The 25,365-nt window shown below is 54.5% G+C and overlaps 1 protein-coding gene across 5 annotated transcripts; it reads right to left on the bottom strand.

Moving 5' to 3' along the window:
* Positions 1–10,882: 10,882 nt before the first annotated feature.
* KLF15 (KLF transcription factor 15) lies at positions 10,883–25,031 on the bottom strand. 5 transcript variants are annotated; one of them, XM_037023730.2, is made up of 5 exons: positions 24,895–25,031; positions 23,922–24,031; positions 19,528–20,631; positions 19,191–19,312; positions 10,883–12,088 (listed from the first exon to the last, which is right to left on the bottom strand). In XM_037023730.2, exons 3-5 carry the CDS (start codon positions 20,604–20,606, stop codon positions 12,036–12,038), a joined length of 1,254 nt encoding a protein of 417 aa, XP_036879625.2. In that variant the 5' UTR covers positions 20,607–20,631; positions 23,922–24,031; positions 24,895–25,031; the 3' UTR covers positions 10,883–12,035. The 5 variants fall into 5 exon arrangements, with proteins under 5 accessions (XP_036879625.2, XP_036879623.2, XP_036879626.2 ...); XM_037023728.2 differs by lacking the exon at positions 23,922–24,031 and having other exon boundaries at positions 24,895–25,027; XM_037023731.2 differs by lacking the exons at positions 23,922–24,031; positions 24,895–25,031 and adding an exon at positions 22,460–23,881.
* Between the last annotated feature and the right edge of the window lie 334 nt (positions 25,032–25,365).

Below are 25,365 nucleotides of genomic sequence, written 5' to 3'. Positions count from 1 at the left end.
CACAAAGATCTAGAATTTACAGAAGGTGTGTAAAACATTCCAGAATGTTAGCATTCTGCCAGGCAGGGCTGCACATTGCCATGGCCTCATGCCTGCTCTGTGCCCCCTCCGGCCTGAGTGAAGATAGAAATTAGTGCAGTCTCCTGGCAACAGGACATCTCTGCCTTGACACACACATGAACTCTGGCCTCTGGCTCTCTGCCTCCTGTTTGGACTCCCCCCACTGTGCAGTAGATCAGCCCACTGTCAAGGCCCAGGGGCAATGTTCCAATAGGTGGACGTGTCCACCGGGCTCCCATGGCCCCGCTGCTCTGAGCACGCAGTGCCCATCTCAGAACAGCAGAGCAAGAACAAGCCTGCAAAGCGCACTTTCATGGAGGTCAGCTGCACTCAGGAGCACACGGGGGCTGAGGACATCCCGGCCAGCTCCTCCGGCCCCCGACTGGGCGGCCAGCTTCAGCTGCTTAGATTTATTCCTAATAGTTCCATCCGTGTGAAGTAGCCTGTCTGGCATTGTTGGCTAGAGTCACTGGTCTTTGTTAGGGAAGACGAGGCTACAGCTGCCTTACCTTCCTCTGCGTTCCTTCCCACCTTCTCCACAGCTCAGGTGTGGGACATAAATTCTTATTTCATTTCTTCCATCAGCGTCTGTATAAATTTCCTGCTGCTGTAACAGGTGAACATGAACTTGGTACCTGAAGCAGCACTAACATGTTCTCTTGCAGCTCTGGGGTTAGCAGCGCTTGAGTCAAGGTGTCGGGAGGATGCCGTTCCTTCTGGAGGCTGAAGGGGAGACTGTTTCGGTGCCTTTTCCAGCTCCTAGAGGCCACAGCATCCCTTGGCTCCTGGCCCCTTCCTCCATCTCCAAAGCCAGCAACGTCCTCCAACCTCTCCCTCTGACTCTGGCCTCCACTGTCACACCTCCTTCTGACTCTCCTCTAAGGACCTTGTGGTTACATCGGGCGCATCAGATAATCCAGGACCATCTTCCCAGGTCAGAATTCTTAATCACACCTGCAGAGCCCCTTTTGCCACGTCAGGGACCGTATTCCCAGGTTCTTGAGGTTGGCATGTGAACATCTTTGGGGAGCCATTATTCTGTCTGTCGTACTACTTTGTAACTTGAAATAATCTATTTAGGCCTCTGTACCTCATTATTTCAATTTTAGCAATAACTCTTGCCAAAACTACCTACTTCCTTGGCTCAATGATTTTTATTCTGTGAGCTGAGTTTACAGCACTGAGCAAAACAGGCAAAAACCTCTATCCCCAAAGAGTTTATATTTTTGTGGAAAAGAACAGATAATTAAGGGAATAAATGAGTAAATTATGTTCCCAGAACAACTGGTTTTTCTGGATGGTAATTTGGCAAAAGTTACCAAAATTCAAAATGTGTCTACTCTTTGACCCAGCAAATACACCATTAAAAATCCATGTATAAAGCTATGTGTATGAGTCTGTTGTATTTTATAGCATTATTTAATGACAACAAACAGTTGGTGATGATCTAAAATTGTATTAATAGCAAATAATTGGATATTAATGGTAAATAAATTGGAACTGGAATTACAGATTAATATTTATTTATTCTAGGATCTGTGTTCATAGCAAATCCTGTACCCACGGAGCAGAGTCTAGCTGGACAGATCGTACAATGAGGGAAACAGTATTCATGCTGGTATGGAAAGTGGTGCAGTGGAGAAAGGTCAAGAAGGGGAGGGGGTGAGGAGTGCTGGGTGTGACTTATGATTATTTATAAACATTTTACAGTTGACCCTAGAACAACACGGGAGAGTGGGGAGTCTGACTCCTCATGCAATCGAAAACCCATATACAACTTTTGTCTCCCCCAAAACTTAACTGCTGATAGCAGTCCATTAACACATATTTTGTATGTTTTATATATATATTATTTATTATACTGTATTCTTATAATAAAGTAAGCTAGAGGAAAGAAAATGCTTTTCAAATCATTATAAATCTCCAATAAAATTTCCTTTATATTTATTGAAAAATATCCACATATAAGTGGATACCTGCAGTTCAAACCTGTGTTGTTCAAGGGTCACCTGTATTTTGAAATAATTTTAGGTTGACAAGAGTTGCAAAGGTAGTCCAGAAGGTTCCAGAAGGCCCTTCCCTTGCTTGCCCAGCTATTCACACATTACATAACCTGGGTACTTTTACCAAGAGCAGGAAGAGAAAGTAGCTACAAACCATTAACTAGAGTCCTCTGGCGCGCAGTCACATCTGAGCACAGACTTGAAGGAGGTGAGAAAGGAGCTGTGGGATAGCTGAGGGAAGAGCATTCCAGGCAGAGGGAACAGGCAGTGCAAAGTCCACAAGGTGGGAGCTGCGTGTTGATTTCCCAGAACTGCAAAATGGGCTGGAGCAGACTGAACTAGAAGAGCTCAGTGCTGAGGCCCATGTGGTGTAGTAGGCAGGCAGTGCTTGTAGGGCCTTACAGGCCTTCATTTTCCTCTCAGTGAAGCAGGGAAACCCTTGAGGGTTCTGAGCACAGAAGGGTAGCAACCAGATTTTATCTGGATCCTTCTGGCTGCTAGGCAATGGGGGAGAGGCCAAGCAGGGAGGTCACAGGGGCTACTGCAGCGATCCAGGCAAGAGGCCACGGGCGACTTGGCCTCAGCAGGTGAGACGAGGGGTTGGATTCCAGGTATATTTTTCTGGAAATCAGAACACATCTCTTCACGGGCTGGCCTCACTCTGTGGCTCTTGCGGTCTGCCTTCTCTCCCAAGCATGCCTCCCCACGTTCTTGCTGCACCTTCTGTCGGCTGCACTGATGTCAGCGATGCTCACACCTACATTTTGTCTCACCGCCTTCACCAAGACTTCTGTCCTTTGTGCATAGGGTGATTCTGAAAATTAAAACACTATAAACAATTTTTATATAATTGTGAATTTTATAAATTTATGACCATTTTACTGCCAGGCATGTAAACCGTTTGTTTCTGGGTACCATAATGTATCTACCCATGTCTCCATTGATAAATTTCTAGATCATTCCCCACTGTTTGCTGCTATAAACAATGCAAAAAAGAACAAACTTGTATATATATCCTTTATACACAGATATTTTTATATTTTCCTTCACTACTTTTTTCTTCCAGTTTTATTAAAATAAAATTGCTATATGGCACTGTATAAGTTTAAGGTGTACAGCATAAATACTTGACTTAAATATATCATGTCAAATGATATCTGACTTACACATATCAAGTCAAATATGATTACCGCAACAGGTTTAGTTAACATCCATCAACTCATATGGATGTAAAAAATAAAGGAAGAATATACTACTTATTTATACAAAACCAGAAGTTCATGCCTTTTGACTCTCTCCCTCCAACCCCTCCACCCCCCACCCCCTGCCTGTGGTGGCCACAGGTCTGATCTCTTTTTCTGAGTTTAGTTTTTTCATTCTTTCTAATTTTTTTTAGATTCCACCTGTAAGTGAGATCACACAGTGTTCGTCTTTGTCTGACTTATTCTGCTCAGCATAATGTCCTCTCTTACATATATGTTTAATGGTGGGTTTGTTGGATCTAGGAACAGGCATATTTTAAATTTTGATGAATTCTGTCAAATTATCTTCCAAAGCCCCATTGTGCTGCAATCAGCCGTGATAAGAGTGTTCCATTTCCCCAGCCAGGATATTATCAATATTTTACATTGTTTCAATCTAGCCAGCCTAACAAGGATATACTGTTATTTTTATTTTCCTCTGTGTTTGCAAAGTCAAACACTGTCTCATGTTCTAATTTGCCATTTGCGCTTCCTTGTCTGCAAAGTTGATGCCCATTGCCCACTTTTCTATCAGAACTTTCCCTTTACTCACTAATTCCTAGAACAGGTCTGTGCATTCCAGATATATACGAATCCGTACATATCTCCCCATACAATTAGCCCATACAATTCTCCCCATATCTAATGCTTGTCCTTCTAACTTTATCCATGGTGTCTATTCTGATATGGAGGTCTTAAATGTTGGTGTCAAACATACCTATACATTCCATTTCAGCTTCTGTTTTGTTATTTCTTGTACTTTAATAATTATTTATGGTTGACTCTTTATTCTGGAATGAATTTTGTTCGTATGGAGTGAAGTCAGGCTCTGTCTGTCCTCTTACATCATATGAATTACCAGTTGTCCCACTGCCGTGTATGAAATGCATCTTTCTTTAAATTCTCATATATACTTATATGCTTCTCTAAAATCTTTATGCTGCTTCATGACTTATTTAACTTTGTTCTAATGCCACATTTTAAAACTCTCTTACCTCTTTAGGATGTTTCCATGCTTACAAGGCAGGTTTCCCCCATCCCACCACCACCATCATGGAAAACTGTATTGTAATCTTGTATGTTTACACTTGTACATAAACATTAGAATCAAGTCATGTTCCATTAAAAACGATCCCCTGAGGATGTATACTGTAACCACATAAAGTAGATTAATATGACAAAAACTGGAATCTTTACAATGCTGAGTCTCCCATACAGGAAAGATAGTAGGCAACTCCATTCAGTCCACTTGTTTAGTCTTTTTCATGTTTTCCATTAAAGTTTTGTCATATTCTTACCCATTTTTAGTTCATTTACTGCCATGTTTGTGACTTTTCATGCTGTTGTAGGAGTCATGAATGCTGTTAATCATTACAGCTTTCAGTTGGGTCTCGACTGCACTACTGACCCCAGTGAGGAGTGCTCTGTGCACCCATGCCCTTTGCCCCATCACTTTATGGGGGCTCTCAGCTGGGGTGGGGTAACTGTCCCCAGCCCCCAACACTGGGGTTGGCCACGTGATCCACTCTGGCCAATAGGATGTAGTAGACAGGATGCAATCAGAGGTTTGCAATGGGCTGGACAGTATGGCTGCTCTCCTGCCCTCTCCACAATTAGAGACCACCACGTGGGACCCTGCTCTGCCCACAGCATGAGGCTATGCCCCAGCTGGCCATGTGCCCAGAAGGAGAATGAATAACAAGTGGAGTGGAGTGCCAGGGCCAGGTCATGTTAGAGCAGAAGCCCCCACTGAACCACAGACACAGGGGTGAGGCCCACCTAGATCAGCAGACCCCGAGCCAGTCATCAGGGCCATGGACCTCACAACCTTCAGTAAAAGTCTCCTTGAGAGTGTTCCCAGGAGTGGCTGACCACACAGGACCAAGCAGGGCTGACTGTGCTGTGGTGGGAAACAGCCTGCTGAGCCAGGGGGCATCCCCACCTCCCGGAAAACACGCCCACGAGTGTGAGACGGGAGAGGAGGGTGTGGGCATCCAGGCGTCCAGGAAGTCATGAGCCACTCCGCCGTGGGAATTTTGTGCAGGACGTCTGGCCCTGCCCAGCAGGTGGCATGAATTTCCAACTGTGCAGCAGATTTCAAGCAAGGTCCACTAGCTCAGCTCAGGAAGGGTGGGAGTGGGGGGAAGGGTTTCCTCTGCTCACCAGATTGCCACCCCCAAAGTCCTCCCTGAAGCCAAGATGCACAGAGGGGGCCACACTTTCAGCCCCAAGGTAGGACCTAGAGCACCTCTGCAGGGCACACTCATGGGTCCTGACTGTCCTCTGAGGGGCAGGTGTCCAGGCACCTGCAGCAGTGTGAGGGCCCATGTTTTGTCCGGGGGCTTCAGCTGCCCGCCTCACTGCGGGGCCAGACCAGCAGCCCTCACTGCTCTTCAGTGCTGAGCCCTCTGAGGACGGCTGTTCAGTCAGTTACCAATTAATCCAGTAGAAATGGCATCTGGCTTCACGTCTTCATTTTGTGCGGGAGACAAAGACTTCTCAGGGAAAAGTGAAGTATAAAATAGTACATCAAGAGATGCGACTCGTTTAAATTGCTCTTTTAAAAGGCCAAGACTTGTCTGGGAAAGAGGAGGATCTTAAGAGACAGTGTCAAGCATTCATACAAACTTCTGAGTCTGTTCGCTAGCCTGGGGCTCAGAGCCACTGATACTGTGTTACTGCTTCTATGTTGCAAAGCTCTTCTCTTGCTGCTCCAGTCTTTGACATCGGCATTCAGAGTTTAAAACTTATTTGCAGCTATTTAGGCTCATTTCTACGTAACTGTGTTTTTACTCATTTAGCCAGATGTCCAGCCATGACCTGCTCCTGAGCTGGCCCTTCGTTCTGCTCATCTGTTTCAGGGCTCTTGCCCTGGACAGAATCTTCTGGCAAGAGGAGTGGCCATCCCACTGCTCCAGGCTACCAGCAGCCCCCCAGCACAGTGACTGCGCTGGGCGTTACAGTGGCAGCTCAGATCAGCTCAGGGTCGAAGGCCAGTTCCCAAGCCTGACACTGGAACAGGTGAGCGATGACCAGCCAGTGGACCAGCCTCGGATCTCTAGCCAAGGGCATGATGGCATGTCCATGTGCCTAGGGAGCTCCTAGAGGTCGAGCAGATGAACCAGCACAGAGAAGGCCGGACAGTGCTGGAAGCTCCCTGGTCTCAGGGAGCAGACCTCCCTCCTTGGGGGCTCCTTCTTGACAGGCACTGAGGTGCCTCCCCACCTGGGACTGGCCAGGCTACAGGGAGCTGCGGGCTTCAGTCTTCCTCATCGTGTGCGGTCGCCTCACACGCAGCACGCAAGGGGTCTGGAGTTATAGATGTGCTAACTCACCCCAGCTTCATACAGCCTGGGAGATCATATTGTCACACTGACATCACAGATAGAGACCCTGAGGTTCAGACAGGTTCAGATGGCCTCATTCTAACCGTCTGCCTCTAGGCCTCACCCACCATGCTCTCCTGCCCTCGGAGGGGGAGGCATTCTCCCCAGTCTTCCACTGATGTCATGTGTGTATGTAGTTATAATCATGTATTATGCTCTTTAGTCACATATTATTACATTATAGTTATATTAGTATGCATGTTATATATTGTTATATATTTTATATGTCAGTATATCATATATTATATATATTAGTATATCATGTTATGTATGTTATGTATTAGTGATTATGTGTTATTTTAGTGTATTATATGGTACATATTAGCATGTTATATATGCTATATATCAGTATACTATGTATTAGTGTGTCATATATGCTATGTATTAGTGTGTTATTTTATATATTAGTATGTCGTGCATGCTGTGAATTGTTATACATTAGTGTATTGTATGTTACATATTAGTATGTTCTATATAAGTATGCTATGGTGTGAGTGCTGTGTATTAGTGTATGTGACATGTTAGTGTATTATATATTGGTATGTTATATATATTATGTTATCTATCTGTGTTATCAGTATGTTGCATATTATATGTGCTGTCCATGAGTATGTGTGTTGTTTGTTCTGGAGTCCGACCCAGAACCCCCAGGAGCCAGTCACTGGCTTTTTGTTTTCCACCCTACCACCTTGTCACCTTCCTCCCCGCTAGGCCCTGGGAGGTCTGGGTGGGTTGGTCCCCTCCCCTCCTCGCTGTCCCCAAGGCAGGCTTGAACTCTGCTGCCGCAGCTTCTGTTTCTTTGCGTCTGCCCTCCTCCCCTCTGAAGCAGTGGCTCTTGTTTTCTGGCCTGAGCTCCCTCTGTGGCTTCCCAGCCACAGTGACTCTGCTTTGGAGGTAACGGGACTTTCCACAGAGGCTGCCTGGGCCCGCGGCGGTACCAAGGTGAGTGCTGTCCTGGACCTCTGAACACGGCTCCCGTTGCCCACGTGTACTGTCTTTCGAATGACCCATTGCATTCGTCTTCATGTTTTTCTTCTCTCAAAGCGGGATCTGTTCAGCTGTGGTGTTTGTCAGAAAGGACCGACCTTGCCCCTACTCCTGGTCACCTTACATGACATTGAAAGCCCCTTGTCACAAGGACAGCTCTGCGGGCCATACGCCCATCCCCAGCCCGGGGACCTCAGTGCTCTGACCCTGTGGAGCACAGGCAATCCCCTCGAAGCCCTGAGCCTGGGATCCTTCTGCTCTGTCCCCTTGGCCCCCGTGGCACTTGCATAGATTCTGTGCCCACCCAGGAGTCACAATGGTGACGTTATGAGGACCCGGTTTTGGTTTGTGTACTTTTGTCCATATGGGTCAAGATTCTGCCATTTGCAGCCTTGGCTTGTCAACCAAAGCATCTTGGCCCCTGTTCCCACAGCATTTCCCTTCCTGATGCCCTGCTGTCCCTGGAAGCCTGACTCTTGGTCCCCTACTGGCCAGTGACACCCATTCTGATGATGTGGACAAGGCCAAGGGCAAGCAGACCCACCAGGCCCCCCAGGACCCCTGTGCAGCACGGGCACCAAGCTGCCCAGCTCCAGGACAGCAACAAGCATGCCGTGTGCACAGTACCAGGCATGGCGCCAAGCCACAGCATGTGTTGGCAGAGGAAACACACTCCGCCTCTACTGCTCCTTCTGTAACAGAACCCCGAAATTTTAGCTGTGCCATAGTCTCTCACATTTAGACTACATTGTCCAGCTTCCTTTGCAGCAGATGAGGCCATGTAACTGAGTCCTGGCCCCTGCGATGTGAGTGGATGGGAGTGTGCAAATCGCAGCCTGAGCCCTTGCAGGGAGAAAGGAAACACCCGGGCCCTCGCCTGCCTTCTGCAGGCTGGCCTGGTACCCTGGTGAGCCATCCTGGAGCAAAAACACCCTAGGGCATGGAGGGCAACGAGAGAAAGGGACCTGGGTGTCCCACACTGGAGCCGCTGTTCCCTTCCAGACTGTTTAAACAGAGAAACTAAACTTGTACTTCGTGTGATCCAGTGTTTGGGGGTTTCCTGGAAACAGCACCCCGACCCATACTCTGTTGGGCATAGTTCTCAGTAAAGGGTACTTCTGTCCCCGCTGTGTGCTTTGGGGGAGGGATATCAGGCAAGGCGGGGCGCCCAAGGGCTGTGAAGGCTAAGTTTCTGCTCTGCAACCTTTAGATTCCTCTCCTACTACAAACAAGTGTGGGCACAGTGGCTCTTGTCTCACAGGCCAAGACAAACACTTCTTCCATCCTCAGAAGTCACAAAGGGTAACAAAGATGGTGGCATGTGGGGGTCTCCCAGAGGCAGGAGACAAGCCAAGCACCTCACCAGAGTTCTCGATGCTCACATGGGTGCCGCCACAGTGGTGCTGGCGCAGGTCACAGCACAGAACGGAGTCCCTGCCTCCCAGCCGCCCCTCTGGCAGCAGGACAGGCTCACACCCTGGGGAGGGTCTCCATAGCTGTTCCAAGTGCTTCACTCTACTGTTCACATGTCTGCTCTGCAGGGGGAAGAAGCTAAAATCCAGAGAGGTTTAAGACCCTCACCAAAGGGATGGAGTGAGAATCAAGAGACACCCCAATTCACACCCCCACCCCTTCACGTCACACCCCTGCTCCCTCTGCTTTGCCCTTCTTACTAGCCCTCTCTTAGCGGACACCTCCAGGAAGCAGAGACCTGGACTGTGCTGCTCACCACGGGCAAGTGCTTGACAAGGGTGCCAACAGGGCATCTGGTGGGCAATCTGGAGCCCAGACTGGAGGTGATGGTGTAGACTGCCCTGCACACACAGCCAGCCTAGCCTCAGCCTGGATAGAAGGTGGGGCAGGGACTGCGGACTCAGAGTGAGTGGGCTTCGGAGGACAGGGACACATACAGATGAAACAAGCAGCATTCCAGGTTGGTGCATGAGCTCCCAGCCTTGTCCTCACCTGTGTGACCACCCTGACCTCCAGTGACCCACTTACCTAGGCTGCATTGTTTGTTTATGGATGAGGAAAGGTGATGTTAACGCACCTGGAAATCAATGCACTTCCCCAGAGCATGTTTGGCTCCAGAGGGTACATCCGGTCAGGAGCAAAGGGCAGAGGTCACAAGGTCGAGTCCTTTCTGCAGACCCAGGGCTGGTGAGGAGGGGGTATCCATTCTCTGGTCGCCATGCAGCGTGCTGGGCACACAGGAAGGCAGCTCCCACCCAGCAGGACACACAGTGGTGGCAGACGCTCTTAGGTCAGTAGGAATAATGCCTCCACCTCTGGAGGTGCATGACGTTGTGCATGCACGTGCACACACACACCTACACATACACACCCTCGCTTGGACATCTCTGTGGAAACCCATGGTGCCTCGCCACCTGCCTCCAGCCCTCCAAGGGTGTCACTGAGAAACACCTGCCAGGACACGCATCAGGCTTCTGTGGGAAGGATCACATCTGGAAGATGCTTGCCTCTCACATGTGGACAGAACCAGGACAACCCTGTCACTGTGGCCACTCAGTCCAGTCTGCCCAGCTCCACCTTGGCCACCCCACTGAGTTCCCTGGTTACTGGTGCCACAGCTTTCAGCCCACCTGGGATGTGTAGATGGGTCCAGACCTCAACTGTGTAAGCATACGGCAGAGCCCCCAAACATCTGGGAAAGTTTGGGAGGCCCCAAACCCCCAGAGTTCAGAGCATCTGGAGGAGAGGGGAGGCGACGGGGTGCCTGACTCCACACACCGGCCTCTCCAAGTCTCTCCTTCACTTGGTCAAGATTATGAATCCATTCCCACTCACCCGTGCCAGTAGGAAGTAACATGCCATTTCCTAAGGGGAGTCCAAGAGGCACCGTGATCTGCCCCCCAGCACACAGGGCAATCCCTGCAGCCTTGCCTGGCCCCCAGTGGCTTCCCATAGCTGACACTGTGACAGGGGGTGGATCTGGTTGGTGGAGAGGAGAGGGAGCCCTCTGGGAAACTGAAGTGTGCAGAAGCCCAGTAGCCGGCGTGGAGGTGGGGCTGTGTGGGAACCCTGCTCCTCCGGACCAGGAGCTGGCCCCCAAAGGAGGGGCCTCTATCCCTCCAGGTACAAGCCAAGGTCCCCTGAAGACTGCAGATGCCCACACAGACACTCGGGCTCCAGAATCACCATTTCCTGGCAGAAGAGAAGAAAATGGCACACAAATGCCATAGGATTGAGTTCTTTTTTCTTTTTATTGGTAAAGTAAATATATTTTTATGAAGGACCAAAGAAAATATACATAATTGTAACATATGTACACCAGCTTTATAGATTTTTTATTTCAAATTTACACAAATGTTGATGTTATTAAAAGATATTTTATGTAGATGTACCTATGTACAGCTTATTTACATACATTCATAGGATGTGAAATAAACCTGTCAAAACAAGCTAGTTCAATATTAATTTCTAGACAAAATAAGGAATGCATTTCTAAATCAGGATTGCAAGGCTTTATCTAGTCCTTTTATAGGAGATGCAGTCTGTACCCCTCTCCTCCCAAAGGTGACCCTGGAGGCTGGTGTCTGGATTTGTCTGGAAATAGGAGCACAGGATGCATCACGCTGGGTACAGACGCTCTGGGCTAGCCAGCATCTGTCTTGTCTGCCCTGCACATTCAACTTAAGCACAAGCACTGCCAGCCCCTCAAAGAGGAGGCTTTTCACTTCAAGTCTGCTTCATCCGGGAGGCCAGGTCCTGCATGCCTGACCCATGGCCAGCACCCCGGTAGTCGGGCTGAGCCAGGCATCCCGGACAAAGCCACCCTCCAGCACAGTGCAGCCCTGGGCTTCTGGCCCATCTCCTTCCTCCCAGCATGGCTCCCTCTGGGAATGGACATTTCAAAACTGCACATTTCTTCTTCCCAAGCAATAAAGTGCTGGCCTGGGGCCCAGCGGGGGAGCCCAGAGAGAAAAGGGCCAGGCCCCGTGGCCACTGCAGCAGAGGCTGGCAGGCTTAAAGGCACAAGGCACGAAGGTGGGGCAGCTGGCCTCCAGCCCAGGTGCGGGGCGTGGGCATGGCTGCAGCTTTTCCAGAAAAGGCAGCAGGAGGGGGGCTCTGGGTTCCTGCCTCCCACGCCAGCCCCCTCTCCCAGCACCTCCAGGTTTTCAGAAGGTGTGTTGGTAACATTGTCACATCCTCCTGGAGGAGGCAAATAAATTATTGCTACAAAATAAAGGGTGGGGGTGGGGGGGCCACTGGCTGTGCTCAGTTTGCAGGGCGCACTGCAGCGCGGCTGCTCCGGGGGAAGCGGTGCACCTTGATGTGCTTGGAGAGGTGGTCGCTCCGCGCAAACTTCTTCTCGCACACCGGACACTGGTAGGGCTTCACGCCTGAGTGGGAGCGCCGGTGCCGTGACAGCTCGTCGGAGCGTGAGAACCTATGGGACATGGCCGGCGGTCAGCCAGGCAGGGCCCACCTACCCAGCACCTGCCTCCAAGGGCTTTGAGTGAATGTTGGAGGTAGGGGGAGTCACTGTCCCAAGCCCTGACACCCCTCCAGGATGACAAGACTGCAAATAATCAAAGGTTGGTACTAGCAGGGCAAGCCCCCTTCTGCATCTGGGCCTAGTGTGCACCCACCGGGCCCTCAAGCCCGCCAGAGCTGGGGAGGCACGCTCCTAAACGCCCCCCCCACCCCAGTGCAATGGGTCACCCTGGCTCTGACTGCAGCCATGCCTCAGGCTCCCTGCTTAGACCAGAACTTGACACTGGGGCCTCCAAAAAGGTCTCTGGGGTGAAGCCCATCCAGAGAGCCATGAGCCCAAGCCACAAGCCACAGCAGAGGTGTCTTCTCAGCACGCAAGGAGCTCCTGACTCTTCTCTTCATCCATTACAGCAGAGGCAGGGTCCTCAGATTTGAGCCCCACCCGACTCCTGGACCCTGGGCTTTCCTGGAATCTGGGCCCCCAAAGATGTCCCCAGACAAAACTACAAGCCTGCTGGGTACTTCTGCGAGGTGAATGGTTCCCTGCCACCTCCCTCTCTTGGCCTGAGCCTGCCTGGGAGCAAACGCTGCCACAGCCAAGAGGCCTCTGGGAAGGAGCAGCTCTAATGGGAGAGGTAAGGAGCAGCTCTAATGGGAGAGGTAAGGACCAGGGCTGGGCCACAGGGCTCAGGCTGTTGTCACTGACTTGGGGGGTTTGAGGCACCCCCACCCCATGGCCCTGGCCCTGCCAATGAAATTCCACTACCCACCCAACACACACGCTCCTCCTCTGTGCTCCACCTGCACTGACCTGCCCTTGGTCTGTCTCCTGGCAGGACATTTGCATGGACTGTTTCCCTATCTGGAATGCTCTTGCCTCCCCTCTTCCTCCCTTGCTTCCTCCCATGTATCCTTTGATGCTTAGTTCAAAAGTCACTTTCTCAGGAAAGCCTTCCAGGATTGCATCCCATTATAGACTCCCACAGCACTATGTGCCTCTTTCCTGGCCCCTGCTGCCACTATTGCAATTTTAGTTTTCAACTCTTTGATGAGTGTCAGTCTGTGCCCCTAGACCATCAGCTCCATGAAGAAAGATGTGTCTGTCTGGCTCCCTGTGGTACCCACTGCCCCCCCCCACCAGCCCAGCACCTGGGGCACAGTGGGTGCCCAGTAAATGCACTTACATGACAGAGGCAGCACAGCAAGCTCCGAGGATGGAGAGCTGTTACAGGGGCGTTCCTCTCAAGCCCCAATGCATGCCACACAATAGGCCCGTACATGTTTGCACACACACCTGCACACTCACATGGACATACCCATGCCATTCACATGCATGTTGCCAACATGGGTGCATTGCACACACAGGTGCACTCACGCACACGTGCACACCACACACAGGTACACATGCACACACCCAGTGCACACACAGGGAGCACCAAGCCCAACAGCCCGGTTCCTGGACCTGGGGCCACACAGTTGAGAGGTCGGTTATATGGTGGCCTTGGAACAGCTGTCTCCAAACTGGCTGACTGGTAGGGGCTGGTAGCCACCTCTGGCCTGGCCCTGTGGGTGGATCGCTTGATCCCATGGCACGCCAGGGAGCAGAACAACGCCTGGGAAAGGCTCAGGTGGGCAGCAGAGGGGCCTAAGCCCCAGGCACGGGGCCTGGCCTGGAGGCACAGAGGACAAGCTGGCTTAGCCACCCCTGGTGCCCAGGGCCCCACCCCCAGAAGGCAGCCAGGTTTCTGAGCTTGGAGGCTGGCACTCCACGTCACATCCCAGGGCACCAACTGGGGCTGGCACCCAGCAGTGCTCAGCATACTTCTGGAGTAAGGTAGCCCAGCTATCCCATTTGCCAAGTGAGGAAACTGAGGCTCAGAGTGATGGTGGTATGGTCCAGGGTAACTAGCAAGACAGAGCAGCCGAGGCCTGAGCAAAGGGCCGAGTGCACCTCCTGGCTGTGCCGACTGCCTCAGCGTCCACAGAGGGCCTGGCCTCCGCAACAGAGCCTTGCCGGGTGGTGTGTGTCACTGCAGCCCTGTGCCAGCAAGGAAGTGGCATCAACGTATCATGGTAGTCAGAGCTGGGGCCTGTGCTCCCCTGCCAGGAACACCTGCTCTGGCGGGGCTTGGACATGCAGCTTCTGAGCAGGGGCGCCTGTTCTGGGCAGGAGAAGCAGAGAGCCACAGAGACCGTGCCACCAGCAAATCCAAGTCTTCCTGGGCCCCAGGCACCCTCCTGGCCCATGGGACTGATAACACCAGAGCAAAGGCTCAAAGAGGACAATGGCTTGCTGGGGTCACCCAGGGCTGGAACAGCAGGATCCTCTCAGGCCCCTACTCTACTGGGAGCCCTGAGCAAACTCGAGAACATTCCAGGATTAACTTTCCTTCCTCATCTCATGAAGACCTTGGGAGCCACCCGTCTTTCAGAACTTGTCTCAGAGGTCAAAGGCAGCCCTCTCGCTATGGGGACACCTCAGCCAAGGGAGAGCCAGGCCTGAGAGCAAGCTGCCCACCTGTAAGCCCCCGTCCCACATGAACTGAAGAACTGGGAACTGAAGATCCCTGCCTGACACCCTCACCCACATTCCCCCAAAGAGTAGCCACCAGAGGCCTGGGGGGCACACAGGGGCCAGAGGAGCCAGGTGGATAAGACACAGCCCCTGCAGGCAGTGAGCTCTGCCACCTCCTGAATGGGCGTCCGTGGAAAGTCACCAAGCTCTCTGAGGCTCAGTTCCCCGCCTGGAGACAGGAAATGACAGATCGGCCTCCAAAGACAGTAAAGGCAGTGGGTGTTGGGAGCAGTGCTTGGCACACAGCAACAGTTTAATAATTGTGAGCTCATTACCTGCAGGGAGCTTAGCACGGGGCTCGGTCCCTGGTGCGCAAGGATCAGTACCAAGATTTGTGTTGCTGAGGTGCAGGACAGGGAAAGACAGGGGTCCGGTGACTCCTGAGCAGCCCATAAAGTCAGCACCACCACTGGCACATAGCACCTGGTGTGAAGGTGCCCCTGCACTGCCAAAAGCCATTACTGTAAAGAGCCAAGCCTGGAGGACTGCAGTGGGAATGTTGCCCCCTAGAGTTGTGCAGTGTACAACCTGTCCAACAGTACCTGGGGGCTCTGCCAACTGTGGGGGTGGGCTCAGAGACTGCCTCACAGAATAGGGGCAGCTGGACCAGTGGGCTTGAATCCTGGCTTTGTGGCCTCAGGCCTGTAACTCTCCTTTTCTGGGCCCCATGTCCACCAGGGCAGGTAGGAGTACCTGCCACACAGGCCTGCTGAGAGTCATTAATATTCATATTAGCCCTGGAAGGAGGGGATTTTTTTCTGGACAGAACAGCTTGGCCATTCTGGAACAGGACGTCCTACTGCGGGAACAAAAGAGGCCTGTGTCCCAGAGTGAAGCAAGGTAACTTCTAGGAAGGCAGGCAAACGGCCACTTTCCAGACAGTCAGATCGGAACAGGCAGAGCCTGGCTGTGGCCCTGTCATCGTGCCGGAACCACATCACAGGAAGGGAAGGGACAGGGAGACTGCATTCAGGACCAAAAGCAGAAGGAAGTGGGGGCTGGTTACCTGGGCCAGTGACGACCTGGGTCGGGGGGGTGGGGGGTGAGACACAGTTCATGATACAAGGGTGTGCACAGGACCCAGGACAGTGCTTGGGCCAGGACTACCCTGACAGGATGACCGCAAATTCCTCAGCCGGGCCGCCAGTGAGAAGAGGGGTGTGTGTGAGCTCCTTGCATGGACAGGCAACCAGCTGCTGGTGGCCCTCCCAGGCTGAACTCCTGGCTCTGCCACTTCTAGCTATGTGGCCATGGAGAACTTACTTAACTGCTCTGGGTCTCAATTTCCTCCTCTGTAAAATGGGGACAACATACTGAGGCCTGCATGGTGGACTTATCTGGAGCCCTGAGTTACCATGCTTGGAGTCTACCCAGCATGCATTAGTAGCTACAATTATGTTGTTGCTATTGTGTCTCTTTTCTGTTAGCCCATAAGTGTAACACCTGAACAAGTGATGGTCTCATGAGGAGGAGAGGGAGGGACACCCAGCCACAACACCAGGCACACAGGGAGAGAGGGAAGGGCCAGCCACGTGGCTGCAGGCGTGTCTCCAGGTGGGAGAGGCAGGCAGTGCCGAGGCACCTGCCTAGGGGTGCACCCAGAGCCACACTCACTAGTTCTGCCCCTATGGGCTCTCTGGACCTCAGTTTCCCCCTCTGTAAAATGCAGATCAGTACCTACAGGGCTGCTGCGAGGAGTGAGGGAGCTAACACATGTGAGGTGTGCTGAATAAAGTAGGAACCATCACAAGACCAACTATAGCCATCCTGGTGGGGGAAGCACTGGAGACAGGGCACAGACAGGGCCAGGCCAGGGGGGAGCCTGCACTGCACAGGAAAGGCCAGCAAGCAGATCGTGTAGGCCTCTGGGCCAGAATGAGAAGTTTGGATGGGAACTGAAGCATACCAAAGTATAGGAAAAGGCCTCGGGAGGTCATGAGCTCCCCATAGCTGGGGGTATGTAAGCAAGCACGAGGCTTGGTGGAGGGAATTCCAGCTCTGAGAATCTTAGCACCTAGCACACAGTAGGTGGTCAGTAAATATGACATCTCATTGTCATTATCATTACTTCTCTCCTGTCCAGACCAAGCTCCGCCAAAGCCAGCTCCATCCTCCCGCCCAGCTTCTGCAAGGGCTCCCTCCAGCCCCCGCCCTGCAGTTGAAGGCAACAGACACATTTAAGGGATACACACATCTTGTGCACATCCCCAGGAGTTCAGAACCCCTGAAAGCCAACCAGGGACTCTCTTATCCTCAGAGAAACACCCTCCTAAGAGGCAGGCACCCTCAGCTCCCAGTGCCCTTGCCTCATGTGACCCCATCAAGGCCACCCTCCACTCCAGGGGACCTTGGCAGAAGCTGGGGAGGTCCTTTGAAGGTCCAGGAGTGGATGGAGCCCGAATGGCTCCAGTTCCTGAATCAGCTCCACAGGGGCCTCACTGTACCAGAGCCCTCCCTGGCCAAGGGGTCCTGGGCAAGACCAGTGCCAGGGCTCAGACAGTGGCAGAGCTGAATCCCTTCCACAAATCCCACTCTTGTTTACACACCTCCTGCCACAGGCAACTTGCTACCTCATGAGCCCACTGTGTGCAAGGCTGAGACCTACCCCCCTCAGATGCACTCTGGGCTGGAGTCCTACATGGTACCTGGGCCAGCCGGGGGAAGGCAGGTCCCCTTCTCCTACGGGAGTGGGCTGAGGGGACGGCCTTGAGCAAGGACTGTGCCCTTCCCCCCGTGGCCCCACCTAGCCTCATTCTAGTGGAGGAGCCACTCAGCAACGTTCAGCAGAGGCCAGGAGGTGGCACCCAGGAAAGGGAGCCCATGACAAGAGTCAGACTGGAGCTCTGCTGAATTGGCAGACCCCTGTCCCCCACCAAGGAGAACGTGTCCAAGAGGAGTCCCTGAGTCTGTGAGGCTGGGGGCACCTCTGAAATGGGGCACCACCCACATGGAGACAGGCAGAGCACCCCCCCTTCTCAGACTCTGACCCTGTATGAGTGAGTGACAATACCACCATGAGAAGGGGACACTGTTGAGCACCCTGCATCCCTAATAGGGAGAGACAGGGAGCAGGCCCTCCACTTCACAGACGAGGAAACTGAGGCTTAGCCAGTGGGAGGTACCCGGAGGGCACACAGCAAGTTGGAGGCTGACCAGGGCTGAGGCTGCTGACCACTGCCACCAGCTGCCTCCACCTGAGGTGTCATGATATCCCTCCCTCCTACAGCTGAGTGCCTGCCCCAGTGACCTGATCTCTCGGCTCCTCCCACTACCCCTGCTGCCCAGGGCCCACAGCAGGCTCAGAGAGGCCCGTGTCATCAGCACCAGCAACCAGCACTGGGGGCTGTGCCAGCTCTTGCGGCAGCCCTGTGGCTCTGAGGGGTGCCTTTGGGGTGGTGGGTGCAGAGGTTCAATCAGAAAGGGCCCCCAAAACCCAAGACACTGTTTGCAAAAAGTCCCTTCCCAGGCCAGCTCAGCTCCCCATGGCAAGGGGCTGCGAGCATCCCATAAAATGCCTGAGCCACAGTTCGGTCCTGCCACAGACAGCCTCGGCAGCCAGGACTCAGCAGCCACACTGCCCATCCCAGGGCCAGCTCTCAGCTCTCATCCAAGAGTCTGGTCAAGAAAAACAGATGCTGCCAACTGCACCCTGTGTTTCACGCTGTGCGGATGCACATGCACAAATAAAGTACACACACACCCTGAGGGCCATGTGGCAGTCACACACGAAGAGCACACTGTGCGTACACGTGTGCACACCCAGCCAAATGCCCGCTTGCAAGGTCTGGTTCTGTACACAGATGAGCACGCCACGTCACTCACTCACACACACAGCAGCAGTGAAGACCGGGAATGTGCCAGTAGGCAGGCCACCCTCCCAGGCAGGCCAGAGTCCTGTGGGGTGGGCATCCAAGACTGGGGAGAGCCCAGCTGTGGCACCCGGGCATGTGAGCCCCTGGCCTGGTGCCTGCCTTTCAGGAAAAGGTGGTCATACCCCCCGAAAAGGGTGAGCAGCCCTGGGACCCAGAGGAGGGGAGCCACAGGGGAGCCATCCAACTTTACCACTTAATGGCTGTGTGACCCTGAGCGAGACCCCTGACCCTGCCCTCTGACAGCTGGTGTCCCCTGCTGGGCCACCAGGCGCAGGGCATGAGGGCTTCATCCACCTTTGGTCTAGGGCCTTGGCCTGGCTCTCCCTCTCGGCTGGCCTTTGCAGCTTCCCAAACACTCCTCCAGGGTCCTGAGGTGGGGAGGTAGGGGCAGGGATCATGGACCATGCCCAACCCACATGCCTAAAGACACCTGTACGCAAAGCGGGTCCCTCTGGTTGGGGAAGCAGCATTTTTAGGATGTGACCTCTCTCATACAACCTCCTGGACCCAAATCCCATTATAAAGCAGGATTTGTAACTTGGGCAAGTTACTTAGTCTCTGAGCATCAGTTTTCTCAACTGCAAGATGGAAGTAAGGGTGGTACTTACCCTGGGGTGCTGTGAGGTACAGGGTGGGCAGTGTGCACATGGCCACAGCCCACATGGCACACCGCCCTGGCTCCACAGTCCTTAGCTGTCCTTGGCCCGGCACCAACTGTAGCAAGCCTCCCCTGGGCATTATAAGCTGGAGGTCAGTTGGTTTCCAGCTTTAGTGGCCAGAAGGCATAAGGAGACCTCCAGGCAGCAGGGCCAACTCTGGCCCTGCCCCCAGCCCACTCCCCTACTCCTAATCAGCCTTATCTAACGGTGGAGAACCCAGCCTTGGCCCCACGCCCCATGGAGCAGAGTCGAATGGTCCACCCAGCCTGTCACCTGCCATACTGACCTCCAGCCGCATCCCGGCCAGGTGCAGGCGAAGGGCTTCTCTCCTGTGTGCCGGCGCAGGTGGGCCTTGAGGTGGCTGCTTTTGGTGTACATCTTGCTGCAGCCGGGGAAAGTACATTTGTGCATTTTAATGAGTTCTGCTGCTGGGTTCTTGGGGAACTTCTGGCCCATGAGGAGGCTAGTGGGGCTGGACCCCAGGGGTCCTGATCCAATGGGCTTGGCAGCAATGGGCACAGGGGCGATGCGCACAAACTTGGAAGGCAGGTTCAAGTTGGAGGAAGGCACCACCTGGGGCACGAGTGCGAAGGTCTGCCCCTGGATGTTCACCAGCAGCTGGGCCACCTTGACGCTCTCTGGGGCCTGCCCGGGGGAGGCAGGCTCTGCGCCGGATTCCTGCTTCACCTGCACGGGCTGGATCTGCAGGAGCAGGGGAACGGGGCTGTCAGGGGCAGGCCCCACCCCCAGGGCCTGGCTGCTGCCCTCAGTGGCGCCACCGAGTGGAGGAGCGCAGCGCTCTCTCCCACCAGACCCCGGATGGTGGTGGCTCTTGTGTGGCCCAGCCGAGAGCTGGCCACAGGCCTCTGCATCCTTGCTGTTGCTCTCTGCAGCCTCCTTGACCCCCAGCTCCATGTTCTCCTCCAGAAACTCTTCGATCTCCTCCAGGGTGGGCTGGAAGGGCTGTGGGACATCATCAGGATCACCCACAGGAAACTCAGGGAAACAGAAATGCTCCCCCTTCACAGGAGCCTGTGCCCTCCGCCAGGCTCCCCAGGCCATGGGGCCACTGCTGGCTCCAATGCTGCCACCAGCACCACCAGTGCCCAGGGTAGCCTGGGACAGCAGGAAGTCCAAGATGCTGTCCTGGCCCTCAGCTCCTGGGCCACCACTGCAGCAGGAGCAGAGGGCTTGCGAGTCGGGGCTGGCGCAGGAGCACAGGCTGGAGGCGTCACTGTCGTCCTCTGAAAGGGGTGAGGGCAGCATGTGGTATGCCCGCGCACCAGCCAGTCTATCACCCAAATAACCAAGTGGGCATTTCGGCGACGAGAAGGTCTCGTCCACTGGAAGCAAGTGGTCCACCATGCTGGCCTGGCTGTGCTGGTGGTGGCTGCAGAGGGGAACAAGGGAGGCCCGGTCAGGATGGTGCACTCACCTACGACCTCCTGAGCCTGCGGCCCCCCTCCACTGCCAGTTCACAGCCTCCCATTGCCAAATGCCTGGATCCTGCCTCCATCCCACCCTCGGGAGAACTCTGTCTGCAAGAGTGTTTTCTGAAATTGCACCACCTGTTTGCAAAAGAACACTCTCCAAGCCCATTGCACAATGAGGGCACTTTTGGTTTCAAACAGATTTTCCAGAACAACTCTGCAAAATAACACACATGTCTGTGAATGACTGAATGTGAGTATCCATGAATGAGAAAGTGAGTATGTGAGCAGGCTTGCTGTACCCCAAAACAGCCAAGGTTGGGGAACCCACTTGGAGTGGCTGCATTTCTGAAGACACCAGACCTCAGCTTCATTCCTGTTGAGTCCCTGGAAGGGGGTAGGAGAATGATGATTCGCCCTCTGACCCTCACGCTGTTGGGGCTTGGGTAGGGTTGCCAGACTGAGCAAATAAAAACACAGGCTGCTAGGTTAAATTTGAATTTCAGACTTAAAAAATGAACAATTTTTAATATAAGCATGTCCTAAATATTGGATGGGACATGCTTGTATTAAAAAATTATTTTATTTGAGATTCAAACTTAACCTGGCAGTCTATATTTTAATCAGGCAAGTCCAGTTTATGGCAAAAAATCAAAGATCTGACTATGTGCCTGCCCTCCCAGGCTGTTTTCTCATTGAAAGGGGGATAGCTCACCCACCCTCCAGTTCTCAGACCCCTCCAGCCTCCACTGCCTCCTCTGTGAAATGGGAGAGACAAGGACAGGCCTGAACAAAATGCTCTCAACCGCACGTGGACACTTTGCTGAGGCTTCTCCAGTGGGTGGGCAGGGCCCTGCCGCATGGTGATAACTCATGGCGGAGCAAGTGACCCCAGGTCACAGAGGGCTTATAGCTCCTACCCATTGGACTCCCTAACCACCTGGTAGGACAGAAGACCCCCGTGACCTGCACCCCATGGAGCACTCACCACCTCAGGAAGGCCCAGCTAACTCCAGTCTCCACGCTAGACCACGCTTCATGAGGGCAGGCTGGGCTACCAGGTCTCCACTGTGTCCCCAGCTCCCAGAGTGGCCACTGGTCCCCAGGAGGGGCTCAGAGAGTATCAACAGAGGAGAGAGCAGAGCTGTATCCTCTGAAGGCCATGCTAGGTCCGGTGTCCAAGGAGAGTCAACAGTGTCCGGCTGTGTTGGGGCCACTTACGTGGACTTTTGTCCCCACCCAATGACCAGTGAGGAAGAGGAATGTTCTGCATCTGAAACCAGAGATTCTCTGCCACCAGGCATCACCTCTGCACCTACCAGCATGCTCTGTCTTGAGGACGACTGTGGGGCTGGCACCCAGCACTGTCCAACAGCCAACAGGCCAGCCATGGGTGAAGACCGCCCCCCAAGGCTGGGGTCATCATCTGTGACCCTGGGCAAGTCCTTGCTCTCCCCAAATCTGTATTCCTGCCTGATCCAGGCCCCCAATGGCCCCAGGACCTGTGACCTCAGTTCCCCACTCATCCAGGAAGCTTTACAGAGCTCTGGGAAACTAAGGCAATGTGTCCTTGACAAGTCTGCACCCCAGGGCAGTTTTACCAGGAGGATGTTTGGCTTTTTAATGTTAGATACTCTGCCTACGATCTAAAACTGGGAGTCTAAAAATACACAGTTTTCACCAAATCAGTGTTGAGAGGGAATGAAAATGTCATATAACACGAAGGGCAACAAGGCTAGACAGAGCCTACACTCACTCAGCCCTAGAGATCCTCCACCCATCACCCACCTTCTGAGCGGGAGGCTCTGCTCCTGTCTCTGCAGCTTATCAGCTGGGCAACCTCAGACAGATGGCATGACCTCTCTGTGTCTGGTGGGGATGCTGCCAACAGGGCCCTGTTTCCAGGTGGGTGTAAGAGTCTAGTGAGCTACAGGCTGAGCACTGAATGACAGGGCTGACTCACACATGGGCGCTGGTGAGTACCAGCCACTAGGAACACATGGTCCTTCTGCCCCTCTGCTGTGATGCCAAGGAATCAGGGGGATGGCCTTCCTGGAACCCAGGAATAGGCCAGGACTGGTGGTGGGGCAGAGTGGGCTGTGTTTCTGCCCACCTTAAACTCTCCCCTGAAATGTGATCACCAACTGATCCATATTAAGTTATTACTATTAACATTTTAAGAGTGATGACGGTATTGAGGTTGGCACATTCCTTTTAAAGAAAGCCTTACCTTTTAGAGATATAAACTGAGAAATTCATAGATGAAATGATACAAAAAGAAACAGTGGAGGAAACAAGTAAGTACAGTACAGTGGGTTGTCAGGAAACCTCCAAGAGCTTCCCAAGGAAATGTGACCCCATCTCCTCTGAACAGCCCAGCACCTGGGCCCTGCCCCTCTCTCCCACGCCTCACCTCTACCCACCCCACTCCACACTGGGGAAGTGGGCACCAAGCTCAGGAGCACCTGGGCCGCAGGCCACTGCCCTGGCTGTCGCTCTCCATGGGTCCCTCCTCCCTCACCCCCATGTGGAAGTGCCTTATTTAGATGTCAGCTCAAAAGTTACTCCCTAGAGGGGCCTCCCCTGACCACCTTCTGTTACACCATCCTGCATATTTTTCCTAGCAGTTTCCACTGCAAGAAACTATTGCGATTATTCGTGTACTTTATTTTCTGTTTACCTCCCCACCAGAATATAAGCTGTTCTGACTGTTCAGTCTACTACTATATCCGAGTCTAAAATAGGACCTGGCAGAAATTGGGAGGACCTGGGCCTTTAGACGGGCAGTGAAACCAGTAGTAGAAAGGCCCAGGTCAGGCAGCAAGGGTCCTAAGGCAGCGCTGAGAGGCCTAGGCTGGACGCTGAAAAGCCAAGAAGGGGCTTTGGGCGCTGGTGCTCGAGAGGGCACACCAGGGCGGTGACCAGTTCTGGTTCCTAAAACACTAGCACATGGCAGGGAAGGAGCCGCAGGCTGAGCGCAGGGGGAGGGGACACACTGTTCCGGGCACAGTCCCTGGCGGGACTCCGCCCCCTGCCCAGCCGGCCAGGCCTGCTGTTTATCCTCCTGGGGACACAGCGGCTGCAGGAACAACATGTAATTGATAACAAGCCCAGCGCCGGCCAAGGGCTTGCCATTGGGTCAGCGTGCAAATCACGGGGGTGGCGAGCGGGGGCGCCCTTCAAAATAAGAGTCCACTATCCCCGCGCCTCCCGCAGGCCCCAAAATCGCCAAGCCCCGGCGTCCTCGCACCTGCAGGGCGGTGGGACCCCTCACGAGCCACCTGGTTCTGGGGGCAGGGGGACGGTGATTTGAAGGGCCCAGGCATTTGGGGATTTGTCGCTCCGACCGGCCTCTGGTGACTGGAAGAGAAAACAGCCCCTCTGTGTCCTGTGGAGTGGGGTCGGGGTTCCATAGGGAACACCAGAGTGCAGGGGGAAGAGGGAACCGGCAGGGGGCGTGGCGAGTGCGGGATGACCTCTCCACAGCCTACGCGGCCGACCCCTGAGCCATAGCTTGGTTAATGTTCAGTCGAAGAGAACATGGGACTGTGCGGGGAGTCGGAGTACAAGATGTGTGAACCGTGCAGTGTGCGTGAAGGGGTGTGAGTTCATGCCGTGTGACTGTGTGTGCGGGCCGTGGTGGCCGCGGCCGGTGTGGCCGTGCGGGAGGGCGTCCTCTTACTCGCGCGTGGAGGCAACGGGCGTGCCCGGGCGTGTGTGGGACCGTGCGTGGGAAAGGAAGGCATGAGGACCCCGCCCAGACCCCTCGGTGGAGCCCAGGAGCCCTGCCCGCTGGGCACCAAGCCCTATGCCCGCGCCCCCTCCCCGGGAGGCCGCCGCTTCGGTGACCGACAGTAACCCCTCCACCACAGGCCCTCCACCCCCTTCCCCGCCCCCGGCCGGCGGCGCACCCGCCCGCCGGCTCTTCTCGCCAGGCCCCGCCGGGTGCCCGCCATATGGGAGAGCCGGTCGGCCAGGCGAGCAGGCACACGAGGGGCCAGGAGCTGAGGTGCCGGGAGGATCACTCTCCCAGGCTTGCCCGACCCCACGGTCACACCGCTCCTCCAGCATTTCCTCGGACACTCGTGAGGAGCCCGCGACAGCGGCGCGAGCGCCCGGCCACGCGTCCCGAAGCCGGCCAGCGCCCCCCGCGTCCCAGCCAACCCCTTGCGCTCCTGGGGCCGAGTCCACGCGGCCGTCCCGCTTCGCCGCGCCTCTCCCACCTGAACTGGGCGCACACCCGGCCGGCGGCCAGGCCCGGCGGTCCTGAGGCCCAGCGGGCGGGGCTGGGGGCGGCGGCCTGGCTCCCGGGTCGCGGCGCCGCGGGCCCGGCCGCAGGTCCTTCACTCGCTCGCTCGCCCGCCGGCCCGCGGGTCGCTGCGGTGCAGCACTAGCCCGCCGCCTCTCCTCAGCGCTCACTCCCCGCGGCTCACGTGACGCCGCGGGCGCCGCGAAGGCTCGCAGGAGGCTCGGCCCGGGGAGCGCGCCCCATTGGCCCGCGCCGCGCGTCACGCGCCCCGCCCCGCCCCCGGCCGCAAGGGCTCTGCGCGGCAGGCGCGCTGGGGGCTCCGGGGCCCGAGGCCCAGCGGTGCTTCCCGTCCGCAGCTGCCTCCCAGCTCCTCACGCCTGTCCGTGGGCTCGCCGCGTGCTTAGGGGTCCTCTTCGAAAGCTCGGTCCCCGGGCGGGAACGTGAG

This window comes from Manis javanica, chromosome 3 (assembly GCF_040802235.1).
Source record: "Manis javanica isolate MJ-LG chromosome 3, MJ_LKY, whole genome shotgun sequence".
In the NCBI taxonomy this organism is placed as follows: domain Eukaryota; kingdom Metazoa; phylum Chordata; class Mammalia; order Pholidota; family Manidae; genus Manis; species Manis javanica.
The sequence above is the reverse complement of the archived record's forward strand: the minus strand, read 5'-3'. Positions and strand labels throughout refer to the sequence as shown.

What these genes read in the sequence shown, in the direction of transcription:
- KLF15 (XM_037023730.2), bottom strand. Translation starts at nt 20,606, where the DNA reads ATGGTGGACCACTTGCTTCCAGTGGACGAGACCTTCTCGTCGCCGAAA. An exon ending in TGGCCGGGATGCGGCTGGAG is followed by an intron (nt 19,313 to 19,527) that starts GTCAGTATGGCA and finishes TATAATGCCCAG; the next exon opens with GGGAGGCTTGCTACAGTTGG. An exon ending in GTACCTCACAGCACCCCAGG is followed by an intron (nt 12,089 to 19,190) that starts GTAAGTACCACC and finishes CATGTCCCATAG; the next exon opens with GTTCTCACGCTCCGACGAGC.